At 55.7% G+C, this 27,317-nt stretch overlaps 1 protein-coding gene and 2 non-coding genes across 6 annotated transcripts; 2 read left to right on the top strand and 1 right to left on the bottom strand.

Moving 5' to 3' along the window:
• Window positions 1-7,507: 7,507 nt before the first annotated feature.
• LOC141925504 (centrosome-associated protein CEP250-like) lies at window positions 7,508-25,355 on the top strand. 4 transcript variants are annotated; one of them, XM_074829920.1, is made up of 18 exons: window positions 7,513-7,631; window positions 8,971-9,171; window positions 9,709-9,788; window positions 10,082-10,359; window positions 11,016-11,243; window positions 11,823-11,919; window positions 12,361-12,459; window positions 13,454-13,603; window positions 13,908-14,086; window positions 14,537-14,719; window positions 15,655-15,799; window positions 16,083-16,229; window positions 16,410-16,639; window positions 18,845-19,038; window positions 21,230-21,357; window positions 21,548-21,717; window positions 22,544-22,715; window positions 23,235-25,355. In XM_074829920.1, the coding sequence occupies exons 5-14, from the start codon at window positions 11,194-11,196 to the stop codon at window positions 18,972-18,974; spliced, it is 1,410 nt and encodes a 469-aa protein (XP_074686021.1). In that variant the 5' UTR covers window positions 7,513-7,631; window positions 8,971-9,171; window positions 9,709-9,788; window positions 10,082-10,359; window positions 11,016-11,193; the 3' UTR covers window positions 18,975-19,038; window positions 21,230-21,357; window positions 21,548-21,717; window positions 22,544-22,715; window positions 23,235-25,355. The 4 variants fall into 4 exon arrangements, with proteins under 4 accessions (XP_074686024.1, XP_074686021.1, XP_074686022.1 ...); XM_074829921.1 differs by lacking the exon at window positions 10,082-10,359; XM_074829922.1 differs by lacking the exons at window positions 21,230-21,357; window positions 21,548-21,717.
• Window positions 25,356-25,673: 318 nt separating this feature from the next.
• On the bottom strand, window positions 25,674-25,746 carry TRNAM-CAU (transfer RNA methionine (anticodon CAU)). The gene has a single exon. It is a non-coding gene; the product is annotated as a tRNA-Met (tRNA).
• A 120-nt stretch (window positions 25,747-25,866) lies between these two features.
• On the top strand, window positions 25,867-25,948 carry TRNAS-GCU (transfer RNA serine (anticodon GCU)). Its single transcript has one exon. It is a non-coding gene; the product is annotated as a tRNA-Ser (tRNA).
• Window positions 25,949-27,317: the final 1,369 nt, after the last annotated feature.

Here is a 27,317-nt window from a genome sequence, read left to right as displayed (position 1 = left end):
TGGGACTCCCTCATTTCTGCTTCTCAGACACTTTTCTCGGAAGGCCTTACATTGACACTTAGTGGTGATTTTTTTTCTTTTTACCAGTTCTCATTGTAGAGAACTACATGGGAGCAGAGGCCCTGGGAACATCAAGGCAGTTGCTCTCACTAGACACAGTCCCTGCGATGTTGTCCCAGCTCGGGGCTTGCTCCACGCAGAAGCTGCCTTGCAGCAGCGCTGTGGGTTGAAGTTGCTGCTTTGCTGCCCAGGAATGTCAACACTGTCATTCCTGAGCCAGTGCAACACTTGGCCGTGTTTTGTACTTAATGGTGCTCCAGAAGGATTTTTGTGCTGCTGGGACCCAGTTTGAATGTATTGAATGTTTAGAGCGTTAAAACCAGAGGAGTTGCTTGTTCTACAGATTTAATTGTCGTGCTTGAAAGTGGGACACTTTCTTCAGTAAACAGCTCTGGAGAAGTGATACTCCTTTTTTGGAAAAGCAGATCACCTGCGTTCTCCCGTCTTTAAAAAGCTGTGACTTTGGAAGTGGAAGACTTTTGGTTTTAGTTTAATATTGATTCCCGGTAAATAGTATGAAGATGAACTTCGTGTCTGCAGCGCTCCTGTACAAGTAGTCTTTATAATTTACTTATAGCTGAGGAGAATCTGCTGCCAGACTCCTGCCTGGTGAAGTACAAATTGCTGCAGCTTTGGCAGTAAACAGCGATGATCTCGCCTGCCAGAGATCAGTTGTCTGACTTGCTTCTGATTTCATTTGGAGTTTTCAGCAGTCCAAACCTGTCAGCTACTTTCCAAAAATAATGGTATCGTTAGTTTTTTAGTGCCGTTTGTATTATTTCTCTTAAACCTGGAATAGCAATAGTGACTTTAATAATAAGTCCAAATGAGAAATTTAAACCCCAATTCCCCCCCCCCAGGACACCCCAATTCCCCCCATCCACCCCCGCCCGTAGCCCAAATCCCCCCCAGTGATGGTGCCCCTCCCCCACAGGGGGGCTGGGGAGTGCTGCGGCTCTTGGGGTACACGAAGGAGACGGGGAAGGGGCTGAGCTTCCCCCTCGGGGGCGGGGGGGCTCCCCAGATCCCCCGTGTGCTGGCTGTCACCGCCAACGTCCTGCTGCTGTGTGCCAAGCTGGACCTGCTGCAGGCCGTGAGTGCTGGGTTGCACTGGGACAAAGTGGGGGGCACTGGGAAGACTGCAAGGATGGACTGGGAGGGCGATGGGAGATATTGGGGGGCAGCAGGAAATATTGGGATATATTGGGGAGCACTAGGAAGGTCACTGATACATAGTAGGGGGCACTGAGAGGGTTACTGGGACGTACTACAGGGCACAGGGACACTCTGGGATATATTGGGGAGCACCAGGAATGTCACTGGTACATAGTAGGGGGCACTGGGAGGGTTACTGGGACGTACTACAGGGCACAGGGACACTCTGGGATATATTGGGGAGTGCTAGGAGTGTCACTGGCACATACTGGGGCGCACTGGGAGGTTTGCTGACATATACTGGGGGGCAGTGGGACATACTGGAACATACTGAGGAGTGCTAAGAGGCGTACTGGGCCATACTAGGGGTCACTGGGCCATAGTGGTGAGTACTGGGAGGGGCACTGGGATGTACTGAGGGACACTTTGATGTACTGGGAGGGCACGCAGCTATACTGGGAGGGAGCGCGGGGAGCACATGGCTATACTGGGAGGAGGCTGGTCTGCACTGGGAGGGGTGGGCAGGGCACTGGTCTGTACTGGGGGTTTGGCTCCTTAGAGCACGGCACTGAAATGGCAGGGGGTGGCGGTGCTCTCGAGGCCGGTGTCACTGGCCGGACCCCCCCCCCCAGCCCCTGAGGCGTCGGGGGCGCGCCGGGGGCGGCAGCAAAAGCCCCGCGAAGGCGGGATTCGAAGCGCGGCGGGCCGAGCACACTGGCTTAGCAGCGCATCGCCTTCCCCGCGCCTGCCACCGCCCGCCCGCCCGCCCGACGCCGCGCTGCCCCGGGGCCTCTAAGGGTCCGCCGCGGGCCGCGCCAGTGCGCTGCCCCCTTGGCACAAGCGGTCGGCGCATCGGCCTCAGGCCCGCAAGGTCCTGAGTTCGATCCGCGGACGCGGCAGACGCGCGTGCCCGCCCTCCCCTGCGGGGCAGGCAGCCACCCGGCCCGTAAGGGGTGGGCGGTTTTTCTTTCCAGCCGCGGCAAGGGGCTCTGCGCTGGGACCAGCCCCCCCACCCCCCCCGCCGTTTCCTTTGCCCTCCAGCAAAAGGGTGGCCCCGCCGGTGGGTATTTGCCCCCGCCCGGCGGGGCGGCGGGGACGCATTAGCGCTCCATCCCCTTCACCACTCGGCCACCTCGTCGCGGCCCGCGGCGCGCACGGCCCCGCCCCTCGCCTAATAGGCCACAGGCCCCGCCCCCCGCTCCCGCCCTCTCTAGCGCAGCGGCAGCGCATCAGCCTGCTCAGCTCAGGTACACGAGTTCGAGCCTCACACGGGCCGACGCTTTTGCCGCCCGGCCCGCCTGCCAGCGGGGACCGGGACGCCGTTTTGCTGCCCCGCGCAGACGCGGCAAGGGGCTCTGCGCCGGGACCAGCCCGCCCCTCCGCTCCTCTCCTCTCCGCTCCCCTCCCCTCCGCTCCCCTCCCCGCTCCTTTCCTTCGCCCCGCAGCACAAGGGCCGCCCCGACGGTCGGTATTGGCGCCCCCCGCCCCCCACCCTCCCCTTCGCCCCGGGCGGCAAAAGCGCTGCCCTCTCTGCGGCTCGAACTCAGCACCTGGGGGGCAGTGGGAAATACTGGGATATATTGGGGAGCACTAGGAAGGTCACTGGTACATACTGGGGGGACTGGCAGGGTTACTGGGACGTACTACAGGGCACAGGGACACCCTGGGATATATTGGGGAGTGCTACGAGTGTCACTGGTGACGTACGGAGTCACGACTTTACAACCAGTAAGGTTATAAAGAAGGTATGTTTATTCAGCGCTGGGTGCACGGGGGATCGCTCCTCCACAAACGTGCACATTTTGGAGCAAAAAGCAGCTCCTTTCTACAGCGTGTTTACATATTCATGATAATCCCGAGAATAGGGAGAGATATTACAATTAGTTTTGAGAAATCATTATCATAAATCCCGCCCCAAGTCCCTCCCCGTTGCGCCTGCGCAATGTCTCCTGATGGTCTTGGGCAGGGGTCTTCAGGATGAAGACTGAAGATTCCTCTTCTTCCTCTCGTGACTTTTCACCCAATTAGGTCTCTTCAGCATGTCAATTTAGCATTCTTTGAATTCCCCTTCCTTATCTTGGGACTCAGTAGTTGCAGCTCCTCCCTTATCTCAAGAGCCCACCCTGCTGAGAGCCCACCCTGCTGAGAGGCCTGCATCTATTTTGTTAAGGTTTCTCACTTCACTGGCACATACTGGGGGGCACTGGGAGGGTCGCTGAGATGTACTGGGGGGCCCTGGGACATACTGGGGCAGCTGGGGGTGTCACTGGTATGTGTTGCAGGGCAGTGGGACGTACTGGGGGGCAATGTGAGGGTCGCTGAGATGTACTGGGGGGCCCTGGGACATACTGGGGCAGCTGGGGGGGTCATTGGTATGTGCTGCGGAGCAGTGGGATGTACTGGGTGTCACTGGGAGGGTTGCTGAGATGTACCGGGAGGCACTGTGACATAATGGAACATACTGAGGAGTGCTAAGAGGCATACTGGGCCATACTAGGGGTCACTGGGCCATAGTGGTGAGTACTGGGAGGGGCACTGGGACGTACTAAGGGACACTTTGATGTACTGGGAGGGCACGCAGCTATACTGGGAAGGAGCGCGGGGAGCACATGGCTATACTGGGAGGAGGCTGGTCTGCACTGGGAGGGGTGGGCAGGGCACTGGGCTGTACTGGGGGTTTGGCTCCTTAGAGCACGGCACTGAAATGGCAGGGGGTGGCGGTGCTCTCGAGGCCGGTGTCACTGGCCACCCCCCGCCCCCCCCAGCCCCTGAGGCGTCGGGGGTGCGCGGGGGCGGCAGCAAAAGCCCCGCGAAGGCGGGATTCGAAGCGCGGCGGGCCGAGCACACTGGCTTAGCAGCGCATCGCCTTCCCCGCCCCTGCCACCGCCCGCCCGCCCGCCCGCCCGCCCGACGCCGCGCTGCCCCGGGGCCTCTAAGGGTCCGCCGCGGGCCGCGCCAGTGCGCTGCCCCCTTGGCACAAGCGGTCGGCGCATCGGCCTCAGGCCCGCAAGGTCCTGAGTTCGATCCGCGGACGGGGCAGACGCGCGTGCCCGCCCTCCCCTGCGGGGCGGGCAGCCACCCGGCCCGTAAGGGGTGGGCGGTTTTTCTTTCCAGCCGCGGCAAGGGGCTCTGTGCTGGGTCCAGCCCCCCCCGCCGTTTCCTTTGCCCTCCAGCAAAAGGGTGGCCCCGCCGGTGGGTATTTGCCCCCGCCCGGCGGGGCGGCGGGGACGCATTAGCGCTCCATCCCCTTCACCACTCGGCCACCTCGTCGCGGCCCGCGGCGCGCACGGCCCCGCCCCTCGCCTAATAGGCCACAGGCCCCGCCCCCCGCTCCCGCCCTCTCTAGCGCAGCGGCAGCGCATCAGCCTGCTCAGCTCAGGTACACGAGTTCGAGCCTCACACGGGCCGACGCTTTTGCCGCCCGGCCCGCCTGCCAGCGGGGCCGGGACGCCGTTTTGCTGCCCCGCGCAGACGCGGCAATGGGCTCTGCGCCGGGACCAGCCCCCCCCCTCCGCTCCTCTCCGCTCCCCTCCGCGCTCCTTTCCTCGGCCAGGACGAGGTGGCCGAGTGGTGAAGGGGATGGAGCGCTAATGCGCCCCCGCCGCCCCGCCGGGCGGGGGCAAATACCCACCGGCGGGGCCACCCTTTTGCTGGAGGGCAAAGGAAACGGCGGGGGGGGTGGGGGGGCTGGTCCCAGCGCAGAGCCCCTTGCCGCGGCTGGAAAGAAAAACCGCCCACCCCTTACGGGCCGGGTGGCTGCCCGCCCCGCAGGGGAGGGCGGGCACGCGCGTCTGCCCCGTCCGCGGATCGAACTCAGGACCTTGCGGGCCTGAGGCCGATGCGCCGACCGCTTGTGCCAAGGGGGCAGCGCACTGGCGCGGCCCGCGGCGGACCCTTAGAGGCCCCGGGGCAGCGCGGCGTCGGGCGGGCGGGCGGGCGGTGGCAGGCGCGGGGAAGGCGATGCGCTGCTAAGCCAGTGTGCTCGGCCCGCCGCGCTTCGAATCCCGCCTTCGCGGGGCTTTTGCTGCCGCCCCCGCGCACCCCCGACGCCTCAGGGGCTGGGGGGGGGGGTCCGGCCAGTGACACCGGCCTCGAGAGCACCACCACCCCCTGCCATTTCAGTGCCGTGCTCTAAGGAGCCAAACCCCCAGTACAGCCCAGTGCCCTGCCCACCCCTCCCAGTGCAGACCAGCCTCCTCCCAGTCCCTCCCAGTATAGCTGCATGCCCTCCCAGTACATCAAAGTGTCCCTCCCAGTACTCACCACTATGGCCCAGTTGATACCGTAAAAGTCGGTCGGAGATGAACTCTCTAAAACCCAGAAGTCAGAGTGTTAGAAAGCAGACATTCTTTATTTCAGCGCTGGGTGCTGGGGGATCTCTCCACCAAACATGCACACCTTAAGCCAGTGAAACCCCGACCTGAATGCAGGTATCTCACACATATTCACAAGGTCTTACAATACAAACATACGTATTCATAATGATGGGTAATTAGTCCTGGAATTTCTGTATCAACAGTCTCTTCCGTAGGCCATAAATGTATCAGCACTGTCATGCTTTCCTCCATCTTATCGAAACGTGACATGATGCGCATCCTTGAGCGGTGCCATCTTCCTTGGTTCTCGGTTTGATGTGTGATGCATATCCTTGAATGGGGAGTCATCCTCTGGGTTGCAAGTCACAGGTGTCCCTCGTCTGCAGGGGGGTGGGTGCAGGTGTCCTCCATCTCCGGGTATGCAGGTGTCCTCCATCTCCAGGTGTCAGAGGCCCCAGTCCTTTGTCCTTGTTTTACAATTCAGAAATGCCTTGCTTTGACAGCTCAGACATGCCTTGCTTTTACAGCTTAAAGGAATTTTAGTTTAAAATACAATTTAAGTTTACTATAGCTAACTATTTTACAGTTATGCTTAACTTTCTTAATATACCTATATCACAGTGACCCCTAGTATGTCCCAGTAAGCCTCTCAGCACTACTGAGTATGTTCCAGTATGTCCCAGTGCCCCCCAGTACATCTCAGCGACCCTCCCAGTGCCACCCAGTATGTGCCAGCAACACTCCTAGCACTCCCCAATATATCCCAGTGTGTCCCTGTGCCCTGTAGTACGTCCCAGTAACCCTGCCAGTCCCCCCAGTATGTGCCAGTGACACTCCTAGCACTCCCCAATATATCCCAGTATTTCCCGCTGCCCCCCAGGTGCTGAGTTCGAGCCGCAGAGAGGGCAGCGCTTTTGCCGCCCGGGGCGAAGGGGAGGGTGGGGGGCGGGGGGCGCCAATACCGACCGTCGGGGCGGCCCTTGTGCTGCGGGGCGAAGGAAAGGAGCGGGGAGGGGAGCGGGGAGGGGAGCGGAGGGGAGGGAAGCGGATGGGAGCGGAGGGGGGGGGCTGGTCCCGGCGCAGAGCCCCTTGGCGCGTCTGCGCGGGGCAGCAAAACGGCGTCCCGGCCCCGCTGGCAGGCGGGCCGGGCGGCAAAAGCGTCGGCCCGTGTGAGGCTCGAACTCGTGTACCTGAGCTGAGCAGGCTGATGCGCTGCCGCTGCGCTAGAGAGGGCGGGAGCGAGAGGCGGGGCCTGTGGCCTATTAGGCGAGGGGCGGGGCCGTGCGCGCCGCGGGCCGCGACGAGGTGGCCGAGTGGTGAAGGGGATGGAGCGCTAATGCGTCCCCGCCGCCCCGCCGGGCGGGGGCAAATACCCACCGGCGGGGCCACCCTTTTGCTGGAGGGCAAAGGAAACGGCGGGGGGGGTGGGGGGGCTGGTCCCAGCGCAGAGCCCCTTGCCGCGGCTGGAAAGAAAAACCGCCCACCCCTTACGGGCCGGGTGGCTGCCTGCCCCGCAGGGGAGGGCGGGCACGCGCGTCTGCCCCGTCCGCGGATCGAACTCAGGACCTTGCGGGCCTGAGGCCGATGCGCCGACCGCTTGTGCCAAGGGGGCAGCGCACTGGCGCGGCCCGCGGCGGACCCTTAGAGGCCCCGGGGCAGCGCGGCGTCGGGCGGGCGGGCGGTGGCAGGGGCGGGGAAGGCGATGCGCTGCTAAGCCAGTGTGCTCGGCCCGCCGCGCTTCGAATCCCGCCTTCGCGGGGCTTTTGCTGTTACCTCTGCTGGAGTAGGGGAGGAAGAGGAGGAGGCAGCGACCGGCGCCGCATCCACAACGACGGCGGCGGCGGCGGGTGAGGAGAGGAAATCGCCTTTCCACCCTGTCGCCGTCACGCCGCGCCGGCCCCGCTCCCGAACGGGCTGCCCTCACCCGCCATGGCGGTCATGGCGTCGCTCCGCACTCGCCTTCCAAGTCCGCGCATGCGCCCCGCTGGCCCCGCCCCAGCAGTGCCCACACTCGCCATGGCGGACCGCGTTCCCTTCAGGGCCACTGTGATAGCGTCGGTCCCGCGGCTCCGGCCGCTCCTCCGGGCCCTGCGGGCTCAGGTGAGGCGGGAAGGCGGGTAGGGGGGGACCTGGGGTCGGGGGGACCTCGGGTGTGGCGTCACGCCCGCGTCGCGGCCTCACCCCGCCCGGGGGGGTGTGAACCCGGCGGCTCTGGGGGGGCTTGGGGTCCTTCCTCCCCTCTTCCCTTTCCCCTCTTCGCCTTCTCCTTTTCCGTCCTTCTCGGGGGTCACCGGGGGCCGGGACGTCCCGCCGAGCACCCCGACAGCTGGTCGCTGCCCCCGCGGGCCTCGGCCCGGCGCTGGCGGAGCCGCTGGAGGCGGGGGGGTGCGGGCAGGCGGGCGGCCTCGCACTGCCCACACACCAGCGGTGGTAGCGGGGCCAGGCGGGGCCCAGCGTCCCTGGGGGGCGACGGGGGGGTCAGGGGCAGCCCCCAGGGAGTCTTCCCACACCTGCCCCGAGGCAGCCCCCACAGATCCCGACACACAAACCCCCACAGGGGCGTTTCACCGCCCCACCGAGACACCCCAACCCACCGAGACACCCCAACCCACCGAGACACCCCTCCCCAGCCCCACAGATCCTCCCCCAACCACACAGAGACCCCCCAGAGAACACCCCAGCCCCACAGACTCCCACAGAGACCCCCCCCAACTCCCCAGATCCCCCCTCAGCCCCACAGAACCCCCTCTCCAAGCCCCCAGATCCCCCATCAGCCCCACAGAGCCCCCCCCCCGCTCACCGATGGCCATGGCCCCCACCAGGGCAGCCCTACTTGGAGGTGCAGGAACTGAAGTTTTGCACCAGCCCCGTGGGGGTGTAGGCCCCCAGCCCCAAATCCTCCAGCCGCTCCTCCCCCTCCACACCCACGGACCCACAGCAGGGGCAGGTTCAGACCCACGGCGGGCTCTGTTTGCCCCATGGTGGCTGTGGGGGGTGGGGAGGCTGCCTGGGAGGGGGAGGAGAAGGGGAGTTATAGGGGGGTCTGACCCACAGCCCCTCCCTCGAGCCCCCACCCTACCCCGTGGAGCCCCCCAGAACCCGCAGTCTACCCCCCAGCTCCTCCAATCTTCCCACCCCGAACCCTCCCTCCCAGACCCCCAATCTGCACCCCCAGACCTCCAATGTGCCCTCCCAAGATCCCTGTCCTGCCCCGTGGTCCCCTCAGAGCCCCCAGTCTACCCCCCTGCCCCCCCCGAACCTTCCCTCTCCCCCTCACTTGGGCGGTGGCGAGGATTCGGGGTGCGGAGCCCAGCCCCAGGGGGAGTGTCCAGGCCCAGAGGGGCCCCTGCATCATATGGGCGGGGGGGGGGGACACACATGATGTCACATGACATCATTGGCACATGACATCATCAGCACCCACACCTCCCACCCCCAGGGGCAAAGCCCTCCCTCCGCAGAGCCCCAGCACGGCCGTGACGTCACCACGGAGGGCAACACTCGCAAGGGAGAAGTGGCGGAGGAGCGTGATGCCACCACCGGCCATGACGTCGTTATATGCTTTAAAAAAACCACAGGAAATGATCCCTACTAGGTCCTGCCCCTCTTCATCACCATCTCCACCTGGCTTGTCCTCGAGGTATGGGGGGATGGGGGGGTTTGGGGAGGACCTACAGGAATGTGGGGGACATGGGGGAGTTTTGGTAGGACCTACAGGAATGTGTAGAGATGGGGAGTATAGGGGAGTTTTGGTAGGAGCTACAGGAATGTGAGGGGGTGGTGAATATGGGGAGTTTGTGTAGGACCTACAGAACTGTGTAGGAGTGGGGTATATGGGGGTTTTTGGTAGGACCTACAGAAATGTGTGGGGTTGGGGCACACAGAGGGGTTTGGGTAGGACCTACAGAAATGCAGGTGGCACCAGTGCAGTGAAGGTAGAACCCAGCTCTTGGGGTCACCACCCCTGAGAGCCCTGTGCAGCCCAGGGACACGGAGGCTGCTGCAGGCACAGAGCAGGAGATGGGCTGGGGCAGCTCTTGGGCTGCGTGGGAGGGGCGGTCGCTGCAGGGAGTTGCAGAGGTTTGGGGTTTTTTGTTGGGGGGTGGGAACAGTTTCCGTGTGTTCCAGACACGCAGTGCCCCCTGCTTAGAGTGACAAACATTCTCCTTCCCATCAGCTCTTCAGTGATGCATCGAACCAGCAGCTGCTCGCCAACAGAATTCAGATTTCCTGGGCCAGGTCGCAGGAGAACTGGAGGTAAGAAAGGCTCCACTTCCTGCGCTGCTCCAGAGTCATTTGCAGCTCTGCTCTTTTTTCCCTCCGGGAAAGCAGAGCCTGGGGCAGAGGGTAAAACTCTGCAGGCGTGGGAAGCTTGGCCTTGTGCTGGTGACCCACGGGGTTTGTGTGCTGCTGGTGTCTGGGCTGGAAGGGCTGAGGTGGGGACCCTCTGAAGAGCCCACGCTGCCCCAGACCCAATCTGACAGACCCACAGCAGAGTGCAGCTGTTGCTTTCATACTTCTCATCAGCTCTTTGTCCTGCTCCTTCCCAGAGCTTTGACCTGCAGGAGGAGGGTGACAGTCTGTCGGGGGAAGAGGAGCTGCCCTGAAGAGAAGCCCCCATCTGCCTCAGCCCTGCACCCTGGGACTGTTCTTCCCTCTGCTCTGGATCTCTGGGGCTACTCAGAGCTGCTCTTGGCGGAGTGAATCTTCTCAGGCCCCGAGAGCTCTGGTGATGTCGTTACTGCAGGTTTCTTCAAGGCAAAGCTGGCCAGGAGAGAGAAGCCATGTTTGGGCCTGCAGGGCAGGGTCCTGCCAAGATGCTTTAATGGTACCTACTGGAGAGAACAATCACTAAATAACTTTTTGTATAAAGCTTTGAGCTCGCGTGCTGCTGCCCTTCTGTCAGCAGGCAGCCCAGTTACTGTCCAGTGCCAGCCCAGCTGCCAGCCCTCGCCATCGCCTTCACAGCCAGCGCTGCCTCTGCCCATCGTGATCTCTGCTGCAGAGTTTCTCTGGGTTTCCTTCCCCGTTCTGTCAGGGAGCAGCCAGGGCACTGCTGAGCACGGGGGATTTCTCCTTTCAGTCCCCCTAGAGCTGAATCTGGGGGACTCACCCCAGGAGGTTTCTCCTGTCATGCAGTTTCAAACTGTGAGTTACTGTCAGCCACTTACCTTACTTGACTGTAAGCTTCCCTCAATGTGCAGGGTATGCCCTCACCTACTACTTGCAGCCTTTTGGCTGTTCCATATGTTTCTTCTTATCTCTGAGGAGAAAATAGCCTCACTCCTCAACCCGTCAAATGGACCCATTGCTCAACTATCAAGATGTGTCCCGATCCCAAAGTGTCAGATGGGTGATTTGTCCCCAGCAAAGATGTCATCTTTCCTGCCAGCTTTTACTGCTGCACCATTAACGTGCTTCAGAAGTGAGTCAGCTGATAAAGATGGTGGTGTGAGTATGATCTCTTTGTTGATCCTTCTGCAGAGATGTGTCTGAGCTGAAGACAGAGCAGAGGAGGCTTTTGGGCTCTGTACTTGTGAACTGCTCCCACCTGAACTCTGGCGTGCAGCTCTGGGAGCCCGTCAGCCTGGGCAGACCTGTCCTAAAGGGTCAGGCACAGCAGCAAGTGGAACAGGAAACAAGCCAGAAGACTTGGGAAGTGATGCCCTTACAAGTCAAGGGGGACCTGGAGAAGAAGGAGCTTCAGGACAGGTAAATGTGTTTTAAACTTTGCTGTTACCAACATTACCTTTTGTGGCTGCCTCTTGGATTCACAGGCGGGCTGTGTTCACGTTTCAAACCCACCCGTTCTGCACAGCCTTGTTTCTGTCCCTAGCCAAGCTATGGCCTTCAACAGCACGGGTAGAAAAACACGTCTGACCGACAGAAGCTTTTGTAAGACAAGACTGGAAAAGAGATCACAGTGTATTACAGTGTTTTTGCTGTTACCTGATTGTTGGTGAGAAGTTGAGACCAGCATAAAGAGAGCTGTGTCTCTTGTACAGCCCTTGGTACCCCCAGGGCTGTGCAGAGGAGTTGGGAGGGATTTGCCCAGGGCCATCCTAAGCCCCTCTGCACTGACAGTTCCTTACCAGACTGAGTGCAGAAGTCCTTTGGGGCAGGAAGGGCCATTTTGCAACATCAGGCATATTAACCTGTAGAGATGAACGCTGCCTTTGCTGTATTTTCTGGGCTGAACTTTCTCTGCTGTGCTTCTGGGAGCTGCTTAGCTCCTCAGCGGGTGCTGGTGTGCGATGCTTTTGGAATGGCACGTGGACCTTCTCTTCTCAGGGGGACGGAGCTCTCAGCCTTGCTCGTACAGTCTCAGAAGCAGAACGAGGAGAAGGAGAAGACCGTGAAAACACTTAACGACACTGTGGAGATTCTAGTATGTTTTACCTTTATTTGGGAGATGGCCCAATGGTTGCTCTCCAGCTTTAGCACAAAGGGGTGTGGTTTCCTCAAGAGAAAGAGCGGTGAGGACGCTGACTGTGTGGGAGCATCAGGCACGTGTGAGTCAGCCCAGGGGCAGGCAGTGGCGGGGGAGCTGCAGACAGTTCCGAGGGTTGCACCAGTGCTATTCTGCCTGTGACTAAATCTCTAGGGATCAAAGTTCCTTGGAATTGACAGCTTCATAGCAGCCTGTGAAAACCAGCTGTTGGTCTTTCTCTTCTTAGTTTTAGCAAAGAAGGAATTCAATAGGTGTGGGAAGGGATACACTGGAATCACTAGGGCTGAGGCTTATCAGCACGACGATGCTGCTGAGGCTGGGAATGCTGCAGAGGGGAGCAGCTCTTCCCCACCCACCCTTTGCTTATTCTATTCTCAGGAAGCAAGTCTGCTAGAGAAAGAATATGAAGCTTCACTGACTAAAAGTGTCAAAGAAGAGAATCTTTCCCTCCAAAAGCTGATAAAAGATATAACAGAGGTGAGTACAGAGTTGGGACCACATCCCTGTAATTTGATTTAAAAGTACTTGAGGAAGGCAAACGACTGGCCCAGGGAATAGATAGATGTTTTATACTGTCTGTGTTAACTGCTACTGGCTGTTTAATTATTATACCACTTTTCTGACATCAAACCTGCTCTAACTGCTGAGTTGGCTGTCCTGTGACACTTGAGCTAAGTCACTAGAAGTTTCCGTACCTTTGCCTTTCCCGTAAGGTCTCTATTTGACTGTGCTTTGAGTTGGCTACTTGACATTTGTGTTCTAGTGTTGCCTGGAGGCTTCTCCCACCTCCTTGAGCAATGACTCTGTTGTTCTTTAGGTTTTTATAAAAGGTCACTGACTGAATCAATGCGCTTGCCAACTCTGCTCCTTCACTCTGCATTCACTGACCATTATTATCTCCCCAGAATTGCAACTGATCTAACTGTTTAGGGCTAACTTTAGCTTAGTCCTAAACCTCACTCTAGGGAGGGGGGTTTAATCATCAGATGTTTTACACAGCTTCTCACAAAGTCAGTTCTTTCCCCTTATGCAGTCATTTTTATCCTCTTGTGCTACTGCTCAGAATAAACATTAGCTTTTTCATTGCTGTTTTCCAGTATTCATCAGCTTCCTTCTTCCCTGGGTAGCATTAATATTTCCTTTCATTGCTATTTCCAGTGTTGACCTGGTGCTCCTCATCTCCGTGGCTCTAAGAAGCTGAAGGAGACTAAAATCATTCACGAGAGCTTCAAGAAACTGAGCGTTCAGGCAGCCTCCAGCCACTTCACACTTGTTTCTTCTTGTTTGTAGTAGCTGTATTCAGAAACCCCTGGAGTACTTGTGACCGCAGGGACAAAACTTCTTTGTTGACTGAAGAAATGAGAGAATTGAGTTTTTAATGACTCTAGGGTGAAGTGGGAGAAAAAGGAGAAATAGACAAAGAAAATCAAGCAGAATGAGCAGAGAGTAACAGCTTGATGTGGGCTTTCAGGTGGTGTTAGATGAATGTGCCAGCGTGGTCACTGACAGTTCCCAGCAGGCAGAGTCTAGCAACGTCCTCTCTTGTCTGAGCTCCGTTGGTGCAGAGCGTGCCTTTGTGTTGGTTCAGGAAGCGCTGGCAAGGAGGAGAGGAGCAGCACAGGTGAGAATTTCTCCTTGCCTTCACCACTGGCCGCAGGCTCAGCTGCTGATGCCTTGCTTATCTTGAAACCTTTCCATTCCCTTAGCCAGTTTCTTTCTAGCCATCCCACTCTTGGTACTATATCGCCTCACCGGTCTCACCAGCTCTGTGTTCTGCTGCTTTTCTCTCTTTGATCTCCACCCCCTCATCACAACTTTTGCCTTCAGGTGAGCTGTCTCGCTGCTTGCTTCTCTCACAGCTATCAGGAGCCATCTTCCCTGCTCCTTATTGCTTGTTTGTGCTTTTCCCTGCCCATTCCTTGCAGGCCCCAAAAGAAGAGCTCTCTGCCAGGCAGGACTCTATCAGTTTCCTGCTGCACCAGCACAGGCAGCAGGAGGAGAAGCGCTGGAAGCTGCAGCAAAGCCTCGAGCAACTGGAGCAGGAGTGCCAGACGGCCAGCAGCCACCAGCAGCACCTGCAGTCTCTGGTAGAAGCACTCAGAAGGTGAGTGTTCCCTCCTCCTCCTGCGGTCTGGAGGCAATCTGCTTCCAGTTCTGGCAGTTCAGAGCTGTTACGGGCAAAGAACTCGCCTGTCCTCCCCATGTATGCCCCTGTTTGGCACTTCAGCATCCTCCTGTCGCTGCTTTTCCTGCTCTACTGTGAATCCTAAGGCTGTCTCGGAGACTCAGAGCGACGTTGGAATACAAGACACCTCCCTCTCGATGTGCTGCTTCTCTGAATTCTGTTCTTAGGGGGCCCTTTCCTAGCCACGGCTTCTCAGTGAATGAAGGCAAAAGCCTGCCTGCCTTCCTCTGTCCCTCTCCAGTGACCTTGTGAGGGGAAGGGCAAGTTCTTCCTTACCGTGCTGCCCACAGCGCCAGCCTGGAGTGACCGGAATGGCATCCGTGACTCTTCAGGCCTGTTCATTCTTCTGACTGAGCCTTGTCTCTGCAGTGACCGTGCAAACCTCGAGAAAACCAGGGCAGAGCTACAGCAACAGCTTGAAGAGAGGGAGCAAGAAGCCTCGCGTCTGCATCAGAGTAACACTGAGCTGCAGCTGAGGGAAGATGCAGCCCAGGGGGAGAGGGTGGAGCAGCAGCAGAGGGTGGAGAGAGCACGTTGTGACCAGGAGCTCCTGTGAGTATTAAAGCTTCCTCTGGGCAGGGGTGGGTGCTGCCGGACGGTGGGAGGCCCCCCTAAAAGAATGGATTTTGTCTGCTCAGCATGTGTAGCACGGACTGGTGAAGGGAGCACGTGGGCAGGTCTGGCTCCCTGCTGACACACAGCAGAGGTGCCTCCTTGTACTTTCTTTATGGCCCTTGAAAAAAATCATTCCAAAGCTGACCGGAGTAGTTGGTGACAGGCCTAAGGTGAAACAAGAGAGGTTCAGGCTGGATTTAAGGAGAACAAAAAATGGAACCATGAAGGCAATCCTGCAGCAGAACAGGTTGCTCGAAAGGTTGTGCAGATTCCATCCCTGGGAATTTGGAAGCCCCAAGTGGATCGAGCCTTGAGCAACCTGGACTGATCCCATAGCTGACCCCAGGTGCTTTGAGCTGAAGATTGGGCTAGAGGCCTCCTGGGGTCCCTGCCAGCCTGAATCATCCTGTCATCTTATGGTTATTGGATTGGAAATTCATACAGATCTCCCCAAATAGATTGCAGGCTCTTTCATCGTTTTGTTGCCACAGGCAAGAATAATGGAGAGAATGTTAATCTGGACTTTAAAAGTCTGTCGTATGCAAAGAAGAACTTTGGAAAGTCTGGTATCTAATGTATCAAAAAGGAGAGAGAGAGCTAACAGGCAGGAAGCTGTTGAGAGCACCTGAACTTTTTGGAAACCTGTGATTTCTGGAAGCTTGTTTTACTTTCTCAGTGATGAATGTTTCACCTGGGTCAGTGACAAAGACTGATGCAGCGCTAGGCAGGAAATTACAGCATTCTTTGGGGGTAAATAGAAAGCTGTTGTAAATCGTTCAAACTGCCATATCTCAGAAATAGTATGTAATCTTGGTTTTGGAAATGAGACTGTTTTTACATTAAAGACTTGTTTGTCTTTCCCCTTCTTGTAGGCTGAAGGACTTAGCTGCACTTGAAGAAGAACATTCTTTATTAGAGAGTGAGCTGGTAGTTGCGAGAGAGACACTGGAGGAATCGCACCTTCAGAGGGATCTGCTGAGGCAAGAGAAGCATGAGCTTACCACGGCCCTGGAGAAGGTATGGTCACCTTATTCCTAGCAGAACTTGTGGGAGAGGGAGTTGTGATAGCAAGACCAGCACAGGTGCCGTTTCTGTCAGCAGAAGACAGTGACAGTGTTGTTCTCCTTCTTGGAAAAGGGAGATCAGACCACACAGGCTCCTTGGTGCAGTCAGTCCCCACGTGGTTATTGGGAGCGCTGGGCTGGGGGTGTGTCAGAGCCACCAAAGGGGATCTGGAGTCGCTGCTTAAAGTCAGGGATTTTCTTGTCTTTGCTTTCATGTTGTTCTTTTGTCTCTTCAGGCAGAGCAGTCAGTGGCAGAGTTGAGAGGGGCTCAGAATAAGCCGAGTGCTGAAGTAGCTGATCTACACGTTGCAGCAGCGCAGATGAGCAGTGTCAGTGAAGCTCTTGCACTGGATAAAGTGCGACTGAGCAAACTTGTGTCGCAGGTGAGCAGTTGCCAAAGATCTTGGCAAGTGTTTGTCTGCAGCTGCTGCTGCTTTTCAGACTTCTTGCCTTCAGACGTATGACTGCCTGAATATGGAAATGTTCCTTTTTCTGTCGAAGCCAAACCTTCTCCATGGTAAATCTCACTGTATTTCATTTCCTCTGTGCTTCTGTGACTGCAGCTGGAGCAAGAGAATGAAGTTCTGTCAGGTAAAGTGGCTGAGCTGGAGAGAGTAAGGATCTCTGACCAGGAGAAGCTGAGCTTGTGTGAAAGAACAAATGAAGAGCTCAGTGCAGAGAAAGCCCACCTGGAGCAGCTGCTGAAGAAAGTGGAGGAGCAACGGGAGGGGCTGCAGGTAGAGCTGAGGATACTGGCAGAGGAGAAGGCAGAAACCAAGAGCAGCTCAGTCAGGTGAGACCAAACACCTGGTGCTTTCCGGGTGGGCTTTTGGCTGCTCGGCTCGGTGAAGCTCAGTCTGTTGGATTCTGCGGTGGTTTTGTCAAGGAGACACTTGGTAGTGCTGGAGGTCAGAAGCTTTGTTTACTGCCTTTTGGAAATGAGTTGATGGCTGGCAGAGCTGTTCTGCAATTCTCTCAGTTGTCCTCTGCTGCTACAGATGACGTCAGTCCACCTGCCTGTGGTGGCCTCTTTTTTGGCTTTTGATAAGCTGCAGAGAGATGATTTGTCTTGCCCATGAATCTGAGTGAGGCTGCTGCTCTCCCATGTGGCAAAAGAAGCAAACAGCGTAGCTCTTCACCCTTTTTCTAAGTCAAAAAAACCTGGGGTTGCATGTTTCTATTTATGCTTTTTGTTGTGAATCTGCAACTTTCAAAACTCCATTTGTTGGAGCCTGGAGAGTGGAACAAAGCTGCAGGTCAGTGTCTGCTGTCTTGTACTGCTAAGAACGGGAATGAGATCCTGAAGTTGTTGAAATTGTATTTTAAGACATACATGCAACTCTGTGGCTGGAAATATGCCTGGGGAAAAAGGACCTGGGGGTGCTGGTCAGCAGCTGGCTGATTATGAGCTGGCAGTGTGCCCAGGTGGCCAAGAAGGCCAATGGCATCCTGGCTTGTGTCAGAACTAGTGTGGCCAGCAGGACTAGGGCAGGGATTGTCCCCCTGTGCTCAGCACCGGTGAGGCTGCACCTTGAATACTGTGTTCACTTTGGGCCCCTCACTACAAGAAAGAGCTTGAGATGCTGGAGCGTATCCAGAGAAGGGCAACGATGCTGGTGCAGGGTCTGGAGCACAGGTCTGATGGGGAGCGGCTGAGGGAACTGGGGGGGTTTAGTCTGGAGAAGAGGAGGCTGAGGGGAGACCTCATGGCCCTCTACAGCTACCTGAGAGGTTGTAGCGAGGTGGGTGTCGGTCTCTTTTCACAAGTAACAAGCAATAGGATGAGAGGAAAAGGACTCAAGTTGCACCAGGGGAGGTTTAGGTTGGATATTAGGAAAAATTTCTTCATGGAAAGGGTTGTCAGGCCTTGGAACAGGCTGCCCGGGGAAGTGGTTGAGTCACCATCCCTGGAGGTATTTAAAAGCCATGTGGATGTGGCGCTTAGGGACATGGCTTAGTGGAGGGCTTGGCAGTGTTGGGTTAACAGTTGGACTTGCTGATCTTAGAGGTCTTTTCCAACCTAAATGGTTCTATGATTCTGTGAGCTGTTAGAGCCTCTTCAGGCTTTGAGGAAGATGAGAAAGAGGTGATCACACAAGACTCTTCACTCTGGACTAACTGATTTTGATACCCTGGAAAAAGAGCTTGGGAGAATCATGTCACTGAAGGAGACCAGGGAGTTTGTCATCATTTAAATGTCAGTTTCATAATGTAAAATCTTGGGTATTATGGGATAACTTTGAGAGAATTGTTTGTTTCTGATGGTCTGTTCTCTGTTAGATGGTCCGTCTTGGAGTCCATGGTATGTTTGGCAAATACCCAGCAGAGGTGTTATATTGAAGAAAAAAGCTAAAAACCCATGGTTAATCTTCAAGTTTGAATACCAGCAAGGTATATTAGACAACTTCTTTGTGTGAAACAAGCAGACAGTGTTGCTGACATGAACTACTGTACAAACAGAGTCTACCATCTCTTTGGCCGCATCAGCCAGACTTTCATAAATCACCCCAAGGGCTGTTTCCCTGCCCAGCATCACCTCATTGCAGCCAATGCACTTGGATCTTTTTCTTTTTTTTCCAGAAGGAGAAACCACGTGTATTTTCACTTTCTTCAGTGAGCAAAGTTGCTTTTGCTCAAACTTTTCTGAAAATTTCCAGCACTGGGATAGATTCTGATAGAATTCCAGTTTGCAAGGTGGCAGTTCTGGAAGGTGCCGTATTTTTGCGTGCAAACACGTAGTCTGGTGTATTTATGTTTGCTGTGAAGGAGCTGTGTGGTCGCAGGCAGCCCAGCGTGGCCTTACTCATCACTTCCAAGTTAACAGTCCCAGTGCCTTTTGGCAGCCCAGGGTATTAGCGTGGTATGGAGCAGATGCTCTTAAACTTCCAGCCCGCAGTACAGGAGCTCTTTCTCCTCCAGCTGAGGCAGAAGTGGCACTGGCTGGCTCTGCACAGAACTCCAGAGAAAGGGCTCTAACTGCCTTTTGTCCTGCTTTCAGGTTTACCGCCAGCAAGAGTCAGCTCGCAGCGGTCTGGAGCAGCTGCGCCAGGAGTCCTCTCGCCAGGGGCATGCACTGGCCACGGTGTCCAAAGAGAAGGAGTTCCTGGAGCATGAGGAGGCTGCCCTAGAGGTGCGCCTGGCAGCCCTGCAGTGGGACAGACAAGGCCTGTCAGAGCAGCTGGCAGAGGCCAGGTAAGGGCGGGGAGGAAACCCTAGGCAGGACATTGTATAATGGCTGTAATTCTAAAGGTGGTAATCATTCCACGAGGATTTACTGCATCCTGTGTGCTTTTCAAATGTTTTCACCTTCCACGGGCAGAAAATGAAAGAATCTTGAGCAAAATGAAAAAAAGTATACTATGATTTTAACGTTGTTTTCCTGACAGCTCAAACTAGCAAACATCTCCTGGGCCTCGGGCTCAGGTTTATGTCCCCCTGCACATTCCTGTGTGAAGTCCAAAGCAAGGCAGCTTGGCTCTGAGTTGAGCAATAATTAAACCCTGGAGGTGTTTACTGAAACTGAAGTTTCTCTCTGGCTTTGGTTTCTTGTTCTATGCATTTGAACATAGATCCGTCCTTATCAAGTAGTTTGGCTGTCGATGGCTGTTCCATGCAGACGTTGTGAGTAGGACACTGCCATCTAGGGTGGAGCCAGAGGCTGGTGCTGCAGATCTCGAGGGCCTTCTGGTTGGAAGGTAACTCTTGTTACTGTGGTGCAGGACCCAGGGCTGGTTACTCCAGCAGCTGGGAAACCTCTTTTGAATCCTCACGTGTCTGAGGATTCTTGCCCATCACTGATGTCTGCGCCCTGTACTCCTTACCACCTGCTGTTTAGAGACAGATGTCGTGGAGAAGTTACACGGGGAAGGAGCGAGATTCTGTCCTTCTGCCTTTCTAAGGTCATATGTGACAAGTTCTGCTCAGAAAAAAAAAAGAGTCGTTTGTCCTCCTTGTAGGTGTTTTTTAGAAGACTCCTGAACTTGCAGAGCTGTACAAATGATGTTTTAGACATTGTTTTTCATGTTTCTTGACTTTTACACTTTATTACTCCAGAGTATGTCGTTAGGGTGGCTGATAAACACCCGTTTTGACTCAGTGTGTTTCTTGAGAGCTGCTGCTTCTTCTGAGCTCCAGCTTCTCTTATTTGATCCAGCTGAGTTATGTTTGGTCAGTTATTGGGCTCTTACTAAACTGTTAAATGTTCAGCTCCTTTTTAAAATTTTTTTGGAAAGGGATACATTATTTTTTTAAAAAGATAAATTAGTTCTGAAGAACCTTTGACAATAGATAAAAATTCAGCAACTGTTCTTGCCAGATGTTGTTCTCAAGAGCCTTTTGTTGTCACAGTTTTGGACTCTATCTTTTCTGTTCTGTTTTAGAGACTGATTCTATTTATCCTAAAATGGAGCATATTTGCTTTGGACTGCCAGAGATTGGCACAATCAGAAATATGTGCTTGTTCTCCTTGAAGATACACCCTCCATTGTCCATCCAAGCAGTGAAATTCTACTGCTGTGGTTTTTATGGCACCCCCGTCCTAGTGAGGCAGTGCTGTGTGTTGTGGGAACCTGGCACACAGGGCGCTGTGTTAGATCAGGGAGGTCACTTCAGCTCCTGGTTCCAGAACCCTCGTGTCATACGCAGCAGTTGGTTGAAGTCTGTGGCTGTAAGAATTTGGCTCTGCAGTACTACAGCTTCCATTTTAGAGAGCAACAAGTCACTTGGGCTGCTGCCTACTTAGATAGCAACACTTAGAGAAAAGCAGCAAGTTTTTCTCTTGAACTTTCAACAGTTGAAACTGAAGGCTGCCATCTCTCCTTTCAGTGGTCCTTGTTCAGATAGAATCTAGTTCAGGTTTCTTACGAGTGCCGCTCCAAGCGAGAGATCCTGCTGTATCATCTGATGTATTTCTTGAGTCCCTTTTAAATACAAGGAGTCTGGAAAGTTACTTACCTATAGCTACACTGTGAACAGCATTCAAAAAGTCACCCAGGGCAATACTCTTGTTCTGTCCCCCTGCAGAGCAGCTTGGAAGCGCTGATGAGCTGAGGGCTGTGAGCAGAGCCCGGGCTTTTGCTTGTTGGCCCAGACTCTGGGCACAGCTACTTGTGTGTCAGCCAACAGCAATTCCAGATTTGGCCGTTGAGATCAAATTCAGCTGGGCTTTCTGTGTTATGCCGGGTCATAAGCAAAGCCTGGGCATCCCCCGGAGGGGCCGGCATTGCTATTTTAAATGGCAGAAATATGCTTTCTGTATACAAGTTTCCTTGCAAGCCATCTTCTGTACTCAGGGGTAGGGATCTTGAATGACTTCTTACTGGAATAACTCTCAGTGGGTGTCAGGAGCAACAAACTCATTTCTCTCTGTATTGACAACTCACAGGTCAGTGAAGTAGACGCTGGAATCCAGCCTGTTTGAAGCTCAGCAGCACTTCTCTCAGCTGGAGATCACCAGGAGTCAGCTGGAAATCCAACTTCACAGAGTCACGCAGGCCAAGGAGGTGATACAAGGTGAGAGCCTCCTGTCTCTGGTGATCCCCCTGCTAGGGAAGGTGGTATAAAACTAGCTCTGTGTCCGAGTGCTTCTGAGGAGTGAAGGAGATGGAGGCAGATCTCTCCTGCACTGAAGTGCAGATGGCGTAAGGTCAGTGAAGTCAGAACCATTGTGTAGACTCTGAATCTTGCCGTTTGTCCTGTCCAGGGGAAGTGAAGTGCCTTCAGTGTGAGCTGGAAGCAGAGCGATCTCTAATGAGGCAGGAACGGGAAAACATGGCACAACAGCTCCTGCAGACGGAACAGCAGTGTAACAATACCCTCAAACTGCAGCAAGCTGATCATGAAGTGGAAATAAACCAGCTCCTGCAAGACCTGGTAGGAAACAACATGCTTCTGAATCCTTCAAGCAAGCTTTGTGCGCTGGCTTTAGAAGAGTAATAGCCTGAGTGTGTGAAATGGCAGCAACCATCTGTCATAGGTCACACCTTGCTGGGCCAGGCACATAATCCTGACCCCTATCCCCTATCCCCTGACCATAACGCCCAACCCCCAACCCCTGACCCCCTACACCCGACCCCCTAACCCCTACCCCCAGCCACAAACATCCTACCCCTAAACCTAACCCCTAACCCATAACCCTGACCCCTAACCCAACCCCCAACCCCCCCTAAAACCTAACTCCTATCCTTAACCCCCAGCCCCTTACCTCTTACCCCTAACCCCCGACCCCCAACCCCCCAGCCCCACCCCCAGCCCCTAACCTCCTAATCCCCAAGCCCTAACCCCTACCCCCACCACCAGCTCCTAACCTCCTAACCCCTAAACCCCAACCACTAAACCCTAACCCCCATCCCCCAACCCCCCATCCCCTGTCCCCAACCCCTAAACCCTAACCCCTCTCCCCCCCTCTGTTGAGGGATCCCTTGGGACGATATTTTGGCAGTCTGCATTGATCATAAACTGAGAGACTGGAAACCACCCAAACTGCCTATTACACCAGGTATCTTGCGTCCTTGTGCAACACAGATGATACTTCTGACATGACTGTGTTCAGTAACTTGACAGGAGGGAACTATGGTCTTGATCTCCTCTTGTAGAACGACGCTGTGCTTACTGCACATCTAGCTTTTCTTTAGAGCGTGTGTTTAGTGTTTATGACTTGGCTTGAGCTTGTGACTTCAAATCTTGTCTCTGTGTGAAGGGATGCACGCAAACCATCCGTAGTTGGGAAGTGCTCTGCGGCGATCAGGGCACAAAGGATTCAATCCTACAAGCCTAAGTTTGATGTAAGACTGTCGAAGATGCTATGCAGCAAAATAGAACCAAATCAACTCTCATCATCCCAACGTTTGCAACAGTACTTCTCCAACCAGGTGGGTGACACTAAATTGACAGCAAGAGGCTGTTCCCAGCAGTGGTGCCCGGCTCTGCGCTGGGCCCAGCGCCCCCCCTCCTCCTTTCCTTCGCCCCACAGCAAAAGGGCCACCCTGCCGGTGGGTATTTGCCCCCTCCCCGCCCAGCGGGGCGGCAAAAGCGCTGCCCTCTCTGCAGCTCGAACTCAGGACCTTGTGGGCCTGAGACCGATACGCTGCCGCTTGCGCCAAGAGGGCAGCGGTGGAGCGACCCACGGTGGGCCCTTAGAGGCGCCGGGCACGCCGTGGTTCGAATCCCACCTTCGCTGGGGCTTTTGCTGCTGCCCCCAGGGTGCCCCCAACGCCTCAGGGGCTGGGGGTGGGCCGGCCAGTGACACTGGCCTCGAGAGCACCGCCACCCCCTGCCATTTCAGTGCCGTGCTCTAAGGAGCCAAACCCCTGGCTGTGGCACCAACCCTGTAACCAATTGTTGACTTGCCAGATTCAACCAGTCCTTTCAAAACCCTTCTCTTTGACCAGGAGGACTGATGAAAAAACCACCTGTGCTCCAGAGTCCCTTACCACCAGCCCCAGGGCTCCGGAGCCCTTGAGACTCCTCAGGCTGCTCCTGGCTGTATCGTCGGTGCCCACGTGAAACAATCGCAGTGGATACAGTCAGTGGACTGTAGGAGGCTTGGCAGTCTCTGGGTGACATCTCAGACACCAGCCCCCGGTAAGCAGCACACCTCTGGCGTGCCTCAGGTCGGCAGATGGTGCCTCAGTACCTCTCAGAAGAGTCACCTACCATCACCCACCGCCTTTTCTTACTCGCACTGGTTGTTATACAGGAGCAGACCAGGCGGCCGTACTCAGCTCCAGCGTCTCTCCTGATGCGATGGGTCTTTCCTCTTCAGTGTGTGGCGTGGTGAAGCGGTTCTGCAAAGGCACCTCAGGCTTCAGGGGAAGTCTTTCCCTCCCGCAGGTCCTTGCCCTGGCAAGCTTCCATTCTTCTGCATCATTGCCCCCCTCCCTTCCACGTGCGCCGGTGCAGGAGGTTTTGGCTGTTTGGCCGTGGGCTCACTGCAGACTGCACTTAGAACCAGCCATCTAACTCCTCCTCCTCCTCAGCCTCCCTGATGTTAAGGCAGCTTTCCCACCACCTCCTGCAGCTCAGCCAACCTGCTGCAGGAGCTCCTCCACCTGGGCACACCTTTCGCGGGCAGGTCTGCTGCCTGTCCCTGCCCCAGGAGAAAGGTCTGGGCACGTCCCGCGGTCTGAGGCTGCGCTGCTGCCTCTCCCCTCGGCAGCTCTGTCTGCGGGGAGACACCGGCCGCTGCTGGGGTAGATGGCACAGACCAGTGCCCGCCATCCTGCCCTGAGGGTCAGGTAGGACGAGTGCCCTTTGTGACCGCAGGACACACAGACTTCCGTACACACGGCACTGCTGTAGTTTTGGTGGCTTGACTGACCACAGTTTCCAACTGCTCCTCAAAACTCCAAGTGTCTCTACCATCCAGTTAGCGGGGAACCGCACTGCGCTGATGTGCTTGATGAAATCAGATGAAACTGGAGATTAGGCTCTTTCCTAATCAGCTTCCCATTACGTCCAAGTTAGAGAACTACAAGGGAGCAGAGGCCCTGGGAACATCAAGGCAGTTGCTCTCACTAGACACCGTCCCTGCGATGTTGTCCCAGCTCGGGGCTTGCTCCACGCAGAAGCTGCCTTGCAGCAGCGCTGTGGGTTGAAGTTGCTGCTTTGCTGCCCAGGAATGTCAACACTGTCATTCCTGAGCCAGTGCAACACTTGGCCGTGTTTTGTACTTAATGGTGCTCCAGAAGGATTTTTGTGCTGCTGGGACCCAGTTTGAATGTATTGAATGTTTAGAGCGTTAAAACCAGAGGAGTTGCTTGTTCTACAGATTTAATTGTCGTGCTTGAAAGTGGGACACTTTCTTCAGTAAACAGCTCTGGAGAAGTGATACTCCTTTTTTGGAAAAGCAGATCACCTGCGTTCTCCCGTCTTTAAAAAGCTGTGACTTTGGAAGTGGAAGACTTTTGGTTTTAGTTTAATATTGATTCCCGGTAAATAGTATGAAGATGAACTTCGTGTCTGCAGCGCTCCTGTACAAGTAGTCTTTATAATTTACTTATAGCTGAGGAGAATCTGCTGCCAGACTCCTGCCTGGTGAAGTACAAATTGCTGCAGCTTTGGCAGTAAACAGCGATGATCTCGCCTGCCAGAGATCAGTTGTCTGACTTGCTTCTGATTTCATTTGGAGTTTTCAGCAGTCCAAACCTGTCAGCTACTTTCCAAAAATAATGGTATCGTTAGTTTTTTAATGCCGTTTATATTATTTCTCTTAAAACTAGAATAGCAATAGTGACTTTAAGTTGAAATGAGAAATTTAAACTGAATAAATTACGCTTTGGGACTGTTCATGCTCCATCTCCTTTTGCTGGGCGGAGTTGTGTTAACTGTCATAGCTGCGTGCACAGTGAAGCCTTCGTGCTGCTCTCTGCTGTGCTTCACCCCAGCGCTCCTGTTGCTGTTCTTGCTTGACCTGGAATTCAGCTGTAAAAGCCCAGAGGCGGTTTAGGACGGGGTTCACGCCATCTGCTGTAAATGTGGTTTCTACCGAATAAATTTGTAGTGACTTGAAACGTGCTGTCGCGTTGTTCCTACCCAAAAGCTGCGGGTGCAGCACCCTCCCCAGCGTGCTGCCTTGTTTAATCCGTGCCTTGTTTAGTGTAAAGTGGCAGGGGGTGGCGGTGCTCTCAAGGCCGGTGTCACTGGCCGCCCCCCCCCCCCAGCCCTTGAGGCGTCGGGGGCGCCCCGAGGGCGGCAGCAAAAGCCCAGGCGAAGGTGGGATTCCCGAATGGGGGGTGGGGGCTGGTCCCAGCGCCGAGCTCCTTGCCGCGGCTGCGCGGGGCTGGAAAACGACGGCCCGCCCTCCCATTCAGGCCGGGCGGCAAAAGCACTGCCCTCTCTGAGGCTCGAACTCAGGACCTTCAGATTATGAGACTGACGCGCTGCCGGCTGCGCTAAGAGGGCGCCGGCGGGCCAGGGCCGGGCCGGGCCTCCCGCGCGCGGGCGGGCGGTGGGGCCGCACCTGGGGGCGGCGGGGCCTCGCGTCTATTAGCGAGGGGCGGGGCCGTGCGCGATGCGGGCCAGGACGAGGTGGCCGAGTGGTGAAGGCGATGGACTGCTAATCCATTGTGCTCTGCACGCGTGGGTTCGAATCCCACCCTCGTCGGGAATTTTGCTGCAACGGGGGCTGGGGACAGCTCGGGCCGGCCTGGCTTGCGTCCGGTGAGGAGGGGAAACAGTTAATATCTAATCTGTACCTTTAAGATTCTGAGCCCTTGTGGTGGTTTGACCTTGGCTAAATGCCAGGTACCCACCAAGTCGCTCTATCACTTCCCCCCCCTTCCCCCTTTTTTTTTTTCAACAGGGCAAAGAGGGAAAAGAAAATAAGATAGGACCAAAAAAACAACCCTTGTGGGTAAAACAAAAGCAGTTTTAATATAAGCAAAACAAAGCAAATGTCCCTGTGCGGAAGCAAAAAAAAAACCCAAACAGATTTATTCTTTACTTCCCATGAACAGGCGATGTCGGGCCTTCTCAGGAAGCAGGGCTCCAATACGCGTAGTGGTTGCCTCGGAGGACCAAGGGTGACCCCCCCCCTTCCTCCTTTTTCCCAGCTTTATACTCAAGCAGACGTCATATGGTCTGGAATATCCCTTTGGTCAGTTTGGGTCAGCTGTCCTCGTTGTGTCCCCTCCCAAGATCTTGCCCACCCTGTCCCACTGCAGGGGGGGGCGGGAAATGTCACAAAGAGCCTTGGTGCTGTGTAAGCACCACTCAGCAGTAGCCACACCACCAGTGTGCTATCAACACCCTGCCAGCTCCCAACATAAAACACAGCACCATGAGGGCTGCTACAGGGGAAAACCAGTTCTGGCTCAGCCAGACCCAGTACAGCCCTTTTGCCCTCCTAGCTGCACAGAGATCAGGACAGGCTGGAGCGATGGGCTGAGGGTGACTGTATGAGCTTCAATAAGGCCAAATGCCGGGTGCTGCACTTGGGCCACAACAACCCCCAGCAGCGCTACAGGCTTGGGGAGGAGTGGCTGGAGAGCTGCCAGTCAGAGAGGGACCTGGGGGGGTGATTGACAGCTGACTGAACAGGAGCCAGCAGTGTGCCCAGGTGGCCAAGAAGGCCAATGGCATCCTGGCTTGCATCAGCAATAGCGTGGCCAGCAGGGACAGGGAAGGGATCTGACCCCTGTGCTCAGCACTGGTGAGGCCGCCCCTCGATGAGTGGGTTCAGTTTTGGGCCCCTCACTCCAAAAAGGCCATTGAATGACTCGAGCGTGTCCAGAGAAGGGCAACGGAGCTGGTGCAGGGTCTGGAGCACAGGTCTGATGGGGAGCGGCTGAGGGAACTGGGGGGGTTTAGTCTGGAGAAGAGGAGGCTGAGGGGAGACCTCATGGCCCTCTACAACTCCCTGAAAGGAGGGTGCAGAGAGGGGGGATGAGTCTCTTGAGCCAAGGAACAAGCGCCAGGACAAGAGGGAATGGCCTCAAGCTGTGCCAGGGCAGGGTCAGACTGGCTCTTAGGAA

Source organism: Strix aluco, chromosome 6, assembly GCF_031877795.1.
Source record: "Strix aluco isolate bStrAlu1 chromosome 6, bStrAlu1.hap1, whole genome shotgun sequence".
In the NCBI taxonomy this organism is placed as follows: Eukaryota; Metazoa; Chordata; class Aves; order Strigiformes; family Strigidae; genus Strix; species Strix aluco.
This window is presented reverse-complemented; position numbering and strand designations above follow the sequence as displayed.